The 13551-nt window shown below is 40.6% G+C and overlaps 1 protein-coding gene across 2 annotated transcripts in view; it reads left to right on the top strand.

The window, feature by feature from the left end:
- Positions 1 to 13551, top strand: part of EEIG2 (EEIG family member 2) — a 76517-nt gene that overhangs the window by 50761 nt on the left and 12205 nt on the right. For both annotated transcript variants that reach the window (XM_525177.8, XM_063816385.1), the window contains exons 5-6: positions 2795 to 2841; positions 11067 to 11170. In XM_525177.8, coding sequence (XP_525177.3) covers positions 2795 to 2841; positions 11067 to 11170 — 151 coding nt within the window. The remainder of the gene's footprint in view (positions 1 to 2794; positions 2842 to 11066; positions 11171 to 13551) is intronic.

Genomic DNA, 13551 nt, shown 5'->3' with positions numbered 1-13551 from the left:
CACTTTGTCCTACAAAAAAAAAAAAAAAAAATACTCTTTGAAGATCATGCCATTCAGTCATAACACTCTCTCCTTTCCTAATCTCTGCCATTTCCTGACCCCTTAGGTACCATCTCACTCCTATCCATTGATGACTTAGCTCCTGGCTCACAGTTTTTCTCTATATCTCTTCTCAGGTCATCATTTTTCCATAGCTTCACCATCTGTGCAGGCGAGCTAGCCTTGTGAACTATCTTATCTATATTTTCTCTCCTGATAGCTGATCTTCTATGAGTCTAAGGCTTCTCAGTTCCTTAAACTCCCTATCTCCAGCAATATTTTCCTCCTCCTCATCTCAGTTCCTACTCCCATGGTCACACTCTAGAGTCTAGACCTTTTTACTCCTAGAAACTTCACCCCCAAAAAATTTCAATTTAAAGTTTTCTTCCTCCTACCACTATCTCTTATGTTTCCAGTCCTCTTAGTCTCCTACTCACTTAGCTATCTTTAACCTTACCACTCTCCCACTGTCCATCAGCCCTGACTTGCTTCTACTTCCCTGTCTATCCAGCTTAAATTTCATGGGTCCATAAGGGCAGGAGTTCAAGACCAGTCTGGGCAACATAGTGAGAACCCCATCTCTAAAAAAAAAAAAAAAAAATACTCCTGGCTCCTCTGTCCCTGTCTCCCTGCATTGTCTGAATAATCCCCAACTTTTGTTAACTCAGTTATTAAATATCTACCCTTGCATGCTGAGCATTGCTGAAGAGAATCACACAACCAGACTAGCTGCCATTACTAAAGCCATGCTCACTGCCATCTGGCAGTCATACTCCACTTCCTTCATATGCTTCCTTTCTCAATTTTAGATATTCTGTCTCATACCTTTTTTCTCCTCGTATCCCAACACATTATTCTTGCTCTCAGATACTGACCTTGCCTTATCCTATTGAGAAAACAGAAGCCATTAAACTCAAATTCCCTCATCTTCCCATCATAGACTTTACCTGCCTCTCCCACCTTATCCTTTTTGTCTCCTGTTACAATGGATGGCATGTCCCCTCTCCTGTCAGAAGTCAGTCCTTCCTCTTGGCTTCTGGAATCCAAAGTTTGCCTAATCAAGAGCTTTACCCCTTAGATTATCCCCTCTTCTCATCATCTCTACCTCGAATGAATCATCCTCATCAACATATAAAGAAACAGCTCCACTGTTTCCCATATTTATAAAGACAAAAATTAACCTCTCATCTTCTCCAACTACTGTCCCACATCTCTGTTCTACTTAACTATTCAGTTCCTTAAAGCTGTATGTGCCATCTCCATCTCCTTTCTGAGACATCCGTGATATTCAAGAGTGCAGTTTTGATGGAGCTGGAAAGCAGACCTCAGGGTTCTATGAAAGAAGAGATGATGAGGAAATCAGTGCAGCAGGATAGATTTGGCATTTAAAGAGAAAAAATAGTCATGGAGGTGCTGGGATGAGGAGATAGGAATGAAATAAGGCTATATAAGATACATGTCATCCATTAGCTGCAGAACATACAACAATGTACATATTCTTGTATTCATTAAGACTATGAATTTTGCTATGTGCAGCCCTGGGATCACATCTTAGCTCTGCCCTTTACTAGTTGTCTGGTTTTTAAAATATCACTTAATCTCCCTGAGGTTAAAATGAAAATAATTGCTCTCTCCTAGGAATACTGAAAATTAAAGGAAATAATGCATATTAAACACATAGCTTATGCCTGGCACATAATGAATTCTCAAATCATGATTGTTGTTAATGTTGTTGTTACTATTACCATTATCATTATTATTCCCATAAGAACATAAAGAGGTCCTATGACTGACTGTTAAAGGTAGTCAGCAACTAGAGAATAGCAGCATCTTAGAAAGTATTAGAAAAGCTTTAAATCCTGGCTGGGCACAGTGACTCACACCTATAATCCTAGCACTTTGGGAGGTCAAGGTGGTAGGATCACTTGAGGCCAGGAGTTCAAGATCAGCTTGGACAACATAAGCAAGACCCCATTTCTGCAAAAAAAAAAAAAGAAAAGAAAAGAATTAGCCAGGCGTAGTGTGCACCTATAGTCCCAGCTACTCAGAAGGCTGAGACGGGAAGATCATGAGCCCAGGAGTTTAAGACTGCAGTGATCTGTGATAGCACCACTGCACTTCAGCCTGGGTGACAAAGCAAGACCTTATCTCAAGAATTAAAAAAAAAAAAAAAAAAAAAGTTTTAAATTCTGATCTAAAGCTGGAACAAAGGTCAGAAGCTTTTTACTCTTAGAAGCCACCAGCTGGCATCCCTTGAAACATCAACGTGGCAACTTGAAGGAAAACATTACCAGACACTTAGGTACCACAGGAATTTGGGAGTAAAGACAGATAGATTAGCATAGCCACACACCCACAGGATCATTACTGGTGAATTATTATTGCTATTTGTTTCCATTATTTCCATTCAGATTTTTGCAGTTTTGAGGTTTTGAATGTTAAAAATGATTTTAATCTATATGGAGCAGTAATTGAATATTGAATATAACCCACTTCTTTTTTATTTTATTTTTTTTTAATAGAGACAAGGTCTTGCTCTGTTGCCTAGGCGGGAGTGCAGTGGCATGACCATAGCTTACTATAACCTCAAACTCCTGGGCTCAAACAATCCTCCTGCCTTAGCCTCCCATGGATATAACCCAATTCAACAATCATTTAATTTAATGCTTTCCCAATAGAAAATATCGGACTAAGTGCTGTGAAGGAAGCATTTTATAATTTTTTATAATCGTGATATTTCTTGTTTTATGTTTAGGTTTTGATCAGTATGCAACTGATGTCTGGTGACCCATGTTTTAAAACGTAAGTTGATACCCAATAAATGGATTATGTATCCAAAAGTATGAGAAAGATTTATTTGTTTAAATTTTTACATTAATATTTTGTAGTGCTTATAGGAAAATGCCAGTTAAGGGATAGTTTCTTCCCTGGGAGACTGACCTGACCCTCTTAGAAGTTATGTTTACCTATTACCAAATGAGTTCTCCATACTCCAAATTATTAATGCTATAGGTCTTTCATCATCTTCAGGTTTTGCGTAAAATTATATAAGCAAAAATTTTTAATACGGCTTCTGTGAACATATTCATTTCTTCAATAAACACCTATTAAGTGCCTTACCATGTGTTAGGCCATATTCTAGATACTAGAGAAACAGCTGTGAACAAAATAGATTAAGTCCCTGCCATCCTGGAGCTTATATTCTAAGAGGAAAATGGACAATAAGCTAACAAGTAAATATATAATATACAAACGGTCATAAGCGCTTTGGAGAAAAACGATGGGAGGGCCATCGTGAAGAGAAGTGTTGCTATTCTATATATAGTAGTCAGGGGAGGCCCCCCCTTGGTAAAGATGATATTTGAGTAGAGACCTGAAGGAGGTGGGAAGCAAGTCACACTGGCATTAGGGGGAAGAGTATTTGAGGTAGAGGAAACAAGGACAAAGACCTTGAGGGAGAAGTGTTCTTGGCACGTTCAAGTAGCTGCCTGGAGAGCAGCGGGTCTAAAGCAGAGTGAATGAAGAGGCGGGTGATAGGAGATGAGGTCAGATGATAAGGAGTCTTGTGGCCATTATAAAAAGGACTGCCACTCACACTCTGAGTGAGATAGAAAAGCTATTGGAGGTTTTGAGCAGAGGAGTAAAATTATCTGACTTGTGGCTGCTAGATTGGGAATAGACAATCTGTAGGAGTAACAGAGAGGACAGGGACACAAATAAGTAGATAAAAGGCTGTTTTCAGTAATCCAAGGTTTTAAGCCTGAGTAACTGGAAGAATGGTGCTCTCATTTGTTGAGATGAGAAAGACAAGAGGAACAAATTGGGAGCTTGGGTGTTAGACGTTTTAAATTGGAGATCCCTATTTAACATCCAGGGGGGCATGTCAAGTAGGCAATTGGTGGATAGATCAACTAGAGTCCAGTGGGGAGATCTGGGCAGGAGATAGAAGTTTGGAAATTATTACATCATCAGCATACAGGTAGTAATTAAAGCCATGAGACTTGAATAAGTAACTAGAGGGAACGAGTAGAGATGGAAAAGAACCAGAGACTGAGGTGGGGACACCCCAGCGTGTTAGAGGTCGGGGAGATTGGGAAGAAGAATGAGCAAAGAAACCACCAGTGTGACTGGAGGAGGAAAGCAAAGCGGAGTCCTGTCCTGAAAACCAAATGAAGAAACGGCCTCAGAAAGGCAGGAATAAGCACCTGTGTCGCACGCTGCTGGAGTGGGTCTCAGAAAATGAGGACTGAGGATTGACCTTTGGAATTTGCAGTATAGAGACTATTGATGACTTTGGCAGGCACTTTGGTAGAATGCCCTTAGACTAAAGCCTTTTGAGCATGGGTTAAAGAGAGTTTGGGAGGAGAAAAATTGGAGACAGTGAGTATAAACAATTCTTATGAGGGGTTTTGCTATAAAAAAGAAACAGAAAGGTGGGGTCATAAGTAAAGAGAGGATTTGGAGTAGGGCAGATTTTATTCATTTTTAAGATGGAAGATGATATAACATATTTGAGTACCGATAGTATTGGCTCAACAAGAGGGAAAAACTGATGATCCAGAAAAGGGACTGTTGCTAGAACAGCGCCCTTGGATTGTTGGAGGGAGGAAGGCAGAGAGAACATGGCTACTGACGCAGGTAGAGGAGAAATGGAAGCATATAGAAGTTCTTTTCCAGTTGCTTCTGATTTCCTAGTGAAATAGGAAACAAGATGCTCATTGAAGAGCAAGGACAGGGAAGATAGAGGAAGGGGTTTGAAGGAAGGAGAAGGTGTGCAGAAGTCCTCGCCGAGAGTGAGCGTGAATGGAACAGGGAAATGCAGGATTGCCTGTCAGCAGCCTTGAGGACACTTAATGATTAAAAATGAAAGTTCATTGATACCATTGAAATATCTGAGAAAAATACACATAGAAAACTAAAGAAAACATTACCTCCCTATGTATCAACTTCATGTTTTTAATAGCTGTAACTTAGAAAGCAACATCTGGCCGGGCTCGGTGGCTCACCCCTGTAATCCCAGTACTTTGGGACGCCGAGGCAGGAGGATCACTCTACAAAAAATACAAAAATCAGGTGTGGTGATGCACACCTGTGGTTCCAGCTACTTGGGAGGCTAAGGGGAGGATTGCTTGAGCCTGGGAAGTGGAGGTTGCAGTGAGCCAAGATTGCACCACTATACTCCAGCCTGGGTGACAGAGCAAGCCCCTGTCTCAAAAAAAAAAAAAAAAAAAAAATCAATTCTTGATTAAAACCACACATCTTCCTATAACTTAGCCTTCCTGTGCTGTCTTCTCATAAACCATGGTTTCCTGACTCCTTTATTTTCTGCTTTCTTGGGATTAAACCAATTTTGCTATACTATTTTTGGTGTCTCAGGTAACTGTTTTTCTAGTGGAGTAAGATTTAGGGTAAAATAAGAAAATGAGCTGCAAAACTTAGTAGAAGAAAATAAATTGATCATTCCTTCTCATGAACTTTTTATGGATATTCCCTTTCTTGCCCTTTCTCTTCCCTTTTCTCTCTCTACTTAAACTCACATATTGAAGAGCTTGAAAGTAGATCATCTAATGTTTTATATTATCTCCATAAATTTAATTCTGACAATCTGGAGTTTATATTTACAGAGAAAGACTTTTGTAATTCATAAAAATAAGCAGACATTACCTAATTCCAAATACATAAAAGTAGTTTTCGAGAGAATCAAACCCTCAGTAGTTTTTCTTTTCTCTTTGAAATTGTTCAAATGTCATTGAAAAAGGGGAAATTCTAACACATTCATACACTTGCACATACTGAATATGTACTGAATAGAAAAACATTTTAACTACTGATGTAAAAAGTAAATTAGTTTTATCAAGTTATATTTAAATATATGTCAAATATGTAAAATCACATTACTTTAGAGCTGAAAAGAATGTTGGAAGTTGTCTAATCCAGTGATTTTTTTAGACTATTTAGCTACAAAATCCTTTGCTCAAATATATTATGAGGCCAAGCATGGTGGCTTATGCCTGTAATCCCACACTTTGGGAGGCCAAGGCAGGTGGGTCACTTGAGCCCAGGAGTTCACGACCAGCCTGGGCAACATGGTGAAACCCTGTCTCTACCAAAAAATAAATTAAAAAATTAGCCAGGCATGGTGGTGAGCCTGTCGTCCCAGCTACTCAGGAGTCTGAGGTGGGAGGATCCCTTAAGCCCAAGAAGCTGAGGTTGCAGTGAGCCAAGATCATGCCACTGCACTCCAGGCTGGGTGACAGAGCAAGACCTGTCTCAAAAATAAAGCAAATATATTGTGACTCCTAGTATATAAAATTTTACTTTATATCCCCTCCAACTTTGGTAAGATAAGAATAGATTTTCCATTGAGCACACTCCCATACCTACTTCCAGAAGTCCCTGAAGGAGATCATGAAACCAGTTTTAAAAGTGTTGGTGTAATCCAAGTTCTCATTGTACAGATGAGGAAACCGAGTAACAGAGCAATTGTGTGACTTTACTCAGTATCTTTGTCCAGAACGAAGATGTAAATAACTGCTGGAGGGCTTCATTCTACCATTCTCTGCTTTTGTCTATCTTTAAATTTTTCATGATATAAATTGTTTTAAATTTACTTGAGAAACAGGAGTATAGCAGATCCTTAGTCTCAAGTTTAAATCCTAGTTTTAATATTTTCTGAGCAGAAGATCTGTGACATAGATTGTATAATTCTTCTGAAGCACCAATTATATACCATAAGGCCAGAATTTATGAAGAAGACAGCTGGTAAGTCAGCCTAACCACCTACCCTAAACTTTATTGCATAGTTCTCTACAACTCATCAAACACCCACCAACTCTTGTAAAAGAATGAAACTCACTCTGAAAAGTGCTAATAAAGAAAAAAGATATTTTGAGAGAGAAAGTGTATACTCTGCTGGCATTTGGGAATCTGGTGGCAAAGCAGATCTAGGGGTGATATAAGTCTCTTGAATAGCAAGGTTCTGACGCGTTCATATTCCAAAAGGAAGGAAATTATCATTTGTGAAAATGATTTCACGAATGTTACTGTCTCTCAATTCTTAAAACAACTCTGTAATATAAATATTATCCATATTTTTGAGTGAGGACATCGAGACTAAGAGGTTAAGAATTAATTCTTCCAGGGTCCCAGGATGCAATCATTCATTCAGTACATGTGTATTGATTGCCTGCCACATGCCAAGACTTAACAAGCTAGAAAAGACCAGCCCCTGCTCTGAAGGGATTCACTGATTACGTGGGAGACAGGCACACAGCATACAGTGTCACTGGGGCACACAGGATAGGATCCCTAGCCACAGTTCTTTGAAAGCCAGGGAAATCTTTACTGAGAAGGGGACACTGAGCTAAGTTTAGGGGATGACTAGGAATTTACTAAGCACAGGAGGTAGGTGGGGACACCCCAGGAGAGAAAACAGTGTGCACAAGTTTATGCCATCGTTACAGGGCATTGAGTATTTAAGAAATGTCAAGTAGGTAATGTTGTCGTTTTATGAGGTCATTTTTCACATATTCTTAACATTACTATAAAGCAATCAAATTAAAGTAATCCCATTTCTTTTTCTATACTTGATCCACATTAAGTGATTTCAGATGAGAGATGTAAAAGCATTTTCAGAACAAAAGGGGTAATAGAACAAAAACTGGCACATGGCAAGCACTCAGTGATTATTTATTCAACAAGACTGAGTTGTCCAGGGAGGTAAGAGAGCTGCCAAGCCCCAGCTAAGATTTTGGATTCTAAATTTGCTTTACTATCAGTCCCCATAGTCAGTGAATTTTCTCTGTAATGCTTAGTTGCCCCAGTAATAGAGCAGTTAGTATAGATGGCTGATATTATCAAGGGTTGCAGTTCTTCAGCTTTTTTGAGACCGCAGAACAAGGGGTGCCAAATTGAAGGTGTTGCTTAAAGAGTTGTGGCTGTGGAGTCAGGCTGGAAGGGAGAATGGAGCCAGAGGGGAATAGAGAGGGAAGGGGCCAGTGTTTGGGAGTTCTGAGGGTTGGAAAACAGGTCTAAGACATAGAGAGGATAGGGACACTGTAATCAGGTCACCTGTGAAAGAAACTGGCATTAAAAAGGTAAGAATTTTTAGACATGCAGGCATGAGTCAGCCATCAGTGATTAATGACTATGACTGTAGGCTCCATTCTTTGTGTTTCTTCTGTGTATTAGTCTTTCCCACGAAATATTTAATGCAGGGTGTTTTTTTTTTCCACGAAGCTATTTTACATTATTTGAAAATACAGCCTGAGCGTGGTGGCTCACGCCTGTAATCCCAACACTTTGGGAGGCCGAGGTGGATGGATCACCTGAGGCCAGGAATTCAAGACCAGCCTGGCCAACATGGCGAAACCCTGTCTCTACTAAAAATACAAAAATTAGCCAGGCATGGTGACAGGCACCTGTAATCCCAGCTACTCAGGAGGCTGAGGCAGGAGAATCATTGAACCCGGGAGGCGGAGGCTGCAGTGAGCCGAGAGTGCGCCATTGCGCTCCAGCCTGGGAAATGAGCGAAACTCCGTCTCAAAAAAGAAAAAAGAAAGGAGAAAGAAAATACAGCTGTTGGTAATTGAAGAGGCAGGTCTAGGCCAGACTGCAAGTTCTAAGGGATTTGAGTTTTATGCTGAAGGAGCTATGGAGGGTATTTAAATAAGAGAGTAACATGTTCAGAGGCAAGTTTCAGAAAGACCACAGTGACAGTAGCATGGAGTAGAGATTGGCAGACCAGCAAGGAGACCCTTGCAGTCAGCCAGGAGAAAGGTACAAAGGCCAAAACTCAAGTAATTAGTGGAGATGGAGAAGAGATGATGAATAGGAAAAATACTAAATGAGGATCTGAGATTTGGAAATTGATTGGACATGGGAAAATGTTATTAGGAAGGAGGCAGAGGTGATATCCGTAATTCTAGTTTTGGTGACTTTGTGGATTGCAATGACATTTACGGAGAGAATACAAGAAGAAAACAGTTTTGGGAAAGATGAGTTTAGTTGGGGATATATTGAGTTTCATGTACCTGTAGGACAAATACTTGAAAGCATCTCAATAGGATATGTAAGTCTAGAATTTAGGAGATCCTAGGCTGGAAATAGTCAATAAATGCAATAGATTTAATAGCAATCTTAAATGTCTCTATCCCCAAGAATCCGAGTAGCCTGAGAACTCCATTAAGAATAACAGGGTAAGAATTTAAGAATTGCCATAAAGCAGGTGAGCTGCATGATTCCTTCAGCCACCTCCCTGTTTTATCTCTGGTCACCAAGGGATAGTTTCTGGGAAGATGTGGTTTTCTTCTGCAATATCAGCCTCAAAAGGTTAGGGATTGGCTGGGCATGGTGGCTCGCACCTGTAATCCCAGCACTTCGGGAGGTCAAGGTGGAAGGATCACTTGAGACCAGGAGTTAGAGACCAGCCTGGGCAACATAATGAGACCCTGTCTCTAAAAAAAAATGTTTTTAAAAGGTTAGGGATGTTTTCTAATAAAAATCCCTATGTTAAAAAGGAAACCCAATGGGATCACTAGTCAACAATAATTTATTGTACGTTTTAAAATAACTGAAAGAGTCTGGGCGCCATGGCTCACATCTGTCATTCCAGCACTTTGAGAGGCTGAGGCAGATGGATTGCTTGAACCCAGGAGTTTGAGACCAGCCTGGACAACATAGGGAGACCCCCATCTCTGCAAAAAAAATTTAAAGTCTCTACTAAATGTAAAAAAAACCCAGGCATGGTTCTGTGTGCCTATAGTCCCCGCTAACTGGGGGACTAAGGCAGAAGGATTGCTTGAGCTGGAGAAGTGGAGGCTGCAGTGAGCCATGATTGCGCCACCGCACTCCAACCTGGGTGACAAAGCGAGACCCTGTCTCAAAATAAATGAGTAAAAAATAAAAGAGTATAATTGGACTGTTTTGTAAGAAAGGATAAATGCTTGAGGTGATGGATACCCCATTTACCCTAATGTGATTATTATGCATTGCATGCCTGTATCAAAATATCTCATGTAACCCATAAATTTATATACCTATTATGTATCTACAAAAATAAAAAAAAATTTTTTTTTGAGACAGAGTCTCGCTCTGTCGCCCAGGCTGGAGTGCAATGGTGCAATCTCAGCTCACTGCAACCTCTGCCTCCCGGGTTCAAGTGATTCTCCTTCCTCAGCTTCCTGCGTAGCTGGGACTACAGATGCATGCCACCACACCTGTCTAATTTTTGTATTTTTAGTAGAGACTGGGTTTCACCATGTTGGCCAGGCTGGTCTCGAACTCCTGACCTCAGGTGATCCACCCGCCTTGGCCTCCCAAAGTGCTGAGATTACAGGCGTGAGCCACTGCACCCGGCCAAAAATTTTTAAAGAAAAAAAAAACTGTTAGAAATTAAATTTACCCCTCCTTGCTTCACAGCTTTTACGTGGAATAGGAGTTTGAATTAACCAATGAAAATAGATCCATTACTACTCCCAGAGAATCCAATCCAAAAAACAAATCTAAACAACTGGGCCTCTCTGTAGACTCTCCCTGGGCAGGTGAACTGTTTACAGAGATGAAGGTAGAAGATAAAACCATGGATACTATTTAAGAAGTGAGTGGAGCCAGCCAGGGAGCACAGTCTCTGAAGCAGGAGGCACAAGGCATTCTCCTCCCAGCCTGATTCAAAAGGGCTTGGCACTTCCTTCCTCAGCTGAAAGGTGCTGTCCTGAGTTGACAGAGCAACCCTCCCTTGACCAGTGCTGGATTCACACTGACAGAGGCCTCTCTTTTTAGGACTCTATGGAGACAATGCCCTTTTCTTGTTATGTAAAAAAAAAAAAAAAAAACCTTTTTCTCTTATGAATTTTATTCAAGTTTTGAAAAGATGCTTATACATTATTTGCTGATCTTTGTTACTTTCACTCTCAAAGGGGTAACATTACCAAGCAGTCTATGCTAAGGCTTACTAAGCTCACCAATCAATAACTATTGTAAACTTTGAGGCTCCCCCACAACTCCAGTTCGTAAATGTTTATTTACAGGCCTCCCTCCACTTCAATGTCTATACCAATTGCTGGTGAATCTGAATCTTTGCAAGAAGATAGAAAAGGTGGAGAGACTCTCAAAGTGCATCTTGGAATAGCAGGTACGGATGTGTGGCTTACTGGTTTTTTAATTTGTGAGAGACGACTTGATGCCCTAAAAATTCCCAAAGCCCTTTGGGAATTGTGTGGGTATTTGACTTGAAACAGGCCAATAAGAATCAACAGTTTTAATTATGTAATTCTTGGTTGATCCAGTGCTTTATTTTGTCTAAAGTATTGTGCTCTGACAGATTAAAAACTAGATGTTACAATGACACTCTCCTCACTGTATGCATCTACTCCCCACAGGTACAAGAGAATACTACAGGATTTTTTCCATTTTTCCCATTCCATTACCCTGCAACTTCTGCAAAGCAACCTCTGCCTCTCGGGTGTCGCTCCTCTTCCATGAATCGCTTTCCCTCTGTCAGTGGTTCTCAAGCCCTAGTGTGCATCAGAGTCACCTGGAGGGCTTGTGAAAACACAGGTTGCTGGCGGCAGCAGCCAGAGTGTTTGATTCAGTAGATCTGGGTTAGAGCCTGAAGTTTTGTATCACTAAGGCATTCCCACGAGACGCTGATGCTGCTAGTCCCTGACCACACCTTGAGATCCACATTTCCAGACACACTTCTGGCAGCGGTCAGAATCTGCTCCAGAAGTAAAAGCATGGTGGGGATAATGTCAAGGTTGCAGGAGGAAAAGGACTTAGGAGCTTCCTTCTTTCTTCAGTATTATGTGAACAGGATGTATTGTTTGAAAGAAGGGAAAGGTGAAGTTATATAATTAACCCTTTCACTACCTTTTAAAATATGCAAATATTTGGTTTCTTATAAATAATGGTGACTCTGAAATTTCCTGTTTTGGGATCAGTGGATCTTTTGGGAACTTGTAACCATTCCATTAGCTCCTTCTCTTCAGCATGTAAATATTCTGAATTCTTTCTCATACTGAAAAAATGAAAACAAAAACTCCTTAGCCCTACATCCTTCTCTATCTACTGCACTCCCTTAGGCTCCAGCAGGCTGGCGCATGTGCTCACATGCTCTCTCTCTTCCCCCACTCTGCCCCAAATATAGATACATCTCTCTCTCTCTCTCTCTCTCTGTGTGTGTGTGTGTGTGTGTGTGTGTGTGTTTGTGTGGAGAGAGAGAGAGAAAGATCAGCAAGAGATGATATATGTACCACACACTTCTTATAGCCAAACTTCTAGAAAGAATATACTGTCCATTTATTCCTAAACACATTAGCAATCTGGCTTCCATCATCTGCCCTCTCTTGCTGCTATCCCCAGATACATGATTGTCAAGTCCTGTGGACATTTGTTCTGGCCTTATCTGATGGCCAGTTATTCATTCTTGATGCTTTCTCTTCCCTTGGCTCCTACCTCTCTGACCTTTCCTTTTCTAGCTTCTTAGAGGCTTCTTCATCTTCCTCCAACTTCCCTTTACATATTGATGTTCCACAGGGTTTGGTCCCCTCACTTCCTTGAGCAATACCATCTATACCCTTGGCTTTATCTATCACATAAATGTAAATGTGATTGTGTGATGTACATGTGATCAAATGCTTTGGGGAAAGGTCCACTTCATACCAAATGTAACGCTGAAATCCATCTGTTTCTCTTTCTACCCAGCCAGAGTCTAACTAAGTTCTTCATGATCAGGTCTTATTTATTTCTGTATCCCCAGCAGAAGGCCCGGGACACGGTAGATGTTGAGTGACTGTTGAATAGGCATCCTCAGGTGTCTCTAATTCCGCATATCTAGCACAAGTCTTCCTACCTTTTCCTCCTGTCTTTTCCTACTTCAGTTTTCCTGACACAAACTTCTCCTTTCTTATTGAGTCCTGCTATTTGTGCCTATGAAACATCTCTCACTCTCAGCTGGATTATTATGAAAACCTTCACTCTTATGCCCCCTGTTTATCCTGTTGCCAGAGTTTTCTTCCCAAAATGTAGATTTGATCATGTCACACCCTTTCTTAAAGCCACTGAACTGTTTTCTTCTTTAAACTCATAGAAGGTTCTTCATCAACAGGCATCTACTCATCTTTCTAGCCCCTTTTCCCTCGGTTATTATACTCCACTACCCTATATGCCAACTTTACCAAATGATCTGCTTCCCTACAAAGAAGGCATGCTCTTCCCGGTGCCTTTCCTTGCTCATCTAGCTCAGGAGTTCCTATACGTCACTCAAGTCCTGGGGTTAACCTCCTCTGTTACCAAGTTGTGTCAGATGCACTGTCCTTTGGAGCTCTTAATAGCTGCTTTTTTGTGCTTGTATTTTTGTACTTACCACATTGTATAAGTTTTGCTTCTACCTCTAAACTCTAAGCATGTATTTTGTCTTATTTTGTACTTCCTATACCTTGTACAGTATTAGGCACCTGACTTGGTAAAATATTAATAAATATTGATTGAATGAATAAATTTTGAAAACCAGAA

The sequence above is a fragment of the Pan troglodytes genome, chromosome 1 (genome assembly GCF_028858775.2).
Source record: "Pan troglodytes isolate AG18354 chromosome 1, NHGRI_mPanTro3-v2.0_pri, whole genome shotgun sequence".
In the NCBI taxonomy this organism is placed as follows: Eukaryota; Metazoa; Chordata; class Mammalia; order Primates; family Hominidae; genus Pan; species Pan troglodytes.
The sequence above is the reverse complement of the archived record's forward strand: the minus strand, read 5'-3'. Positions and strand labels throughout refer to the sequence as shown.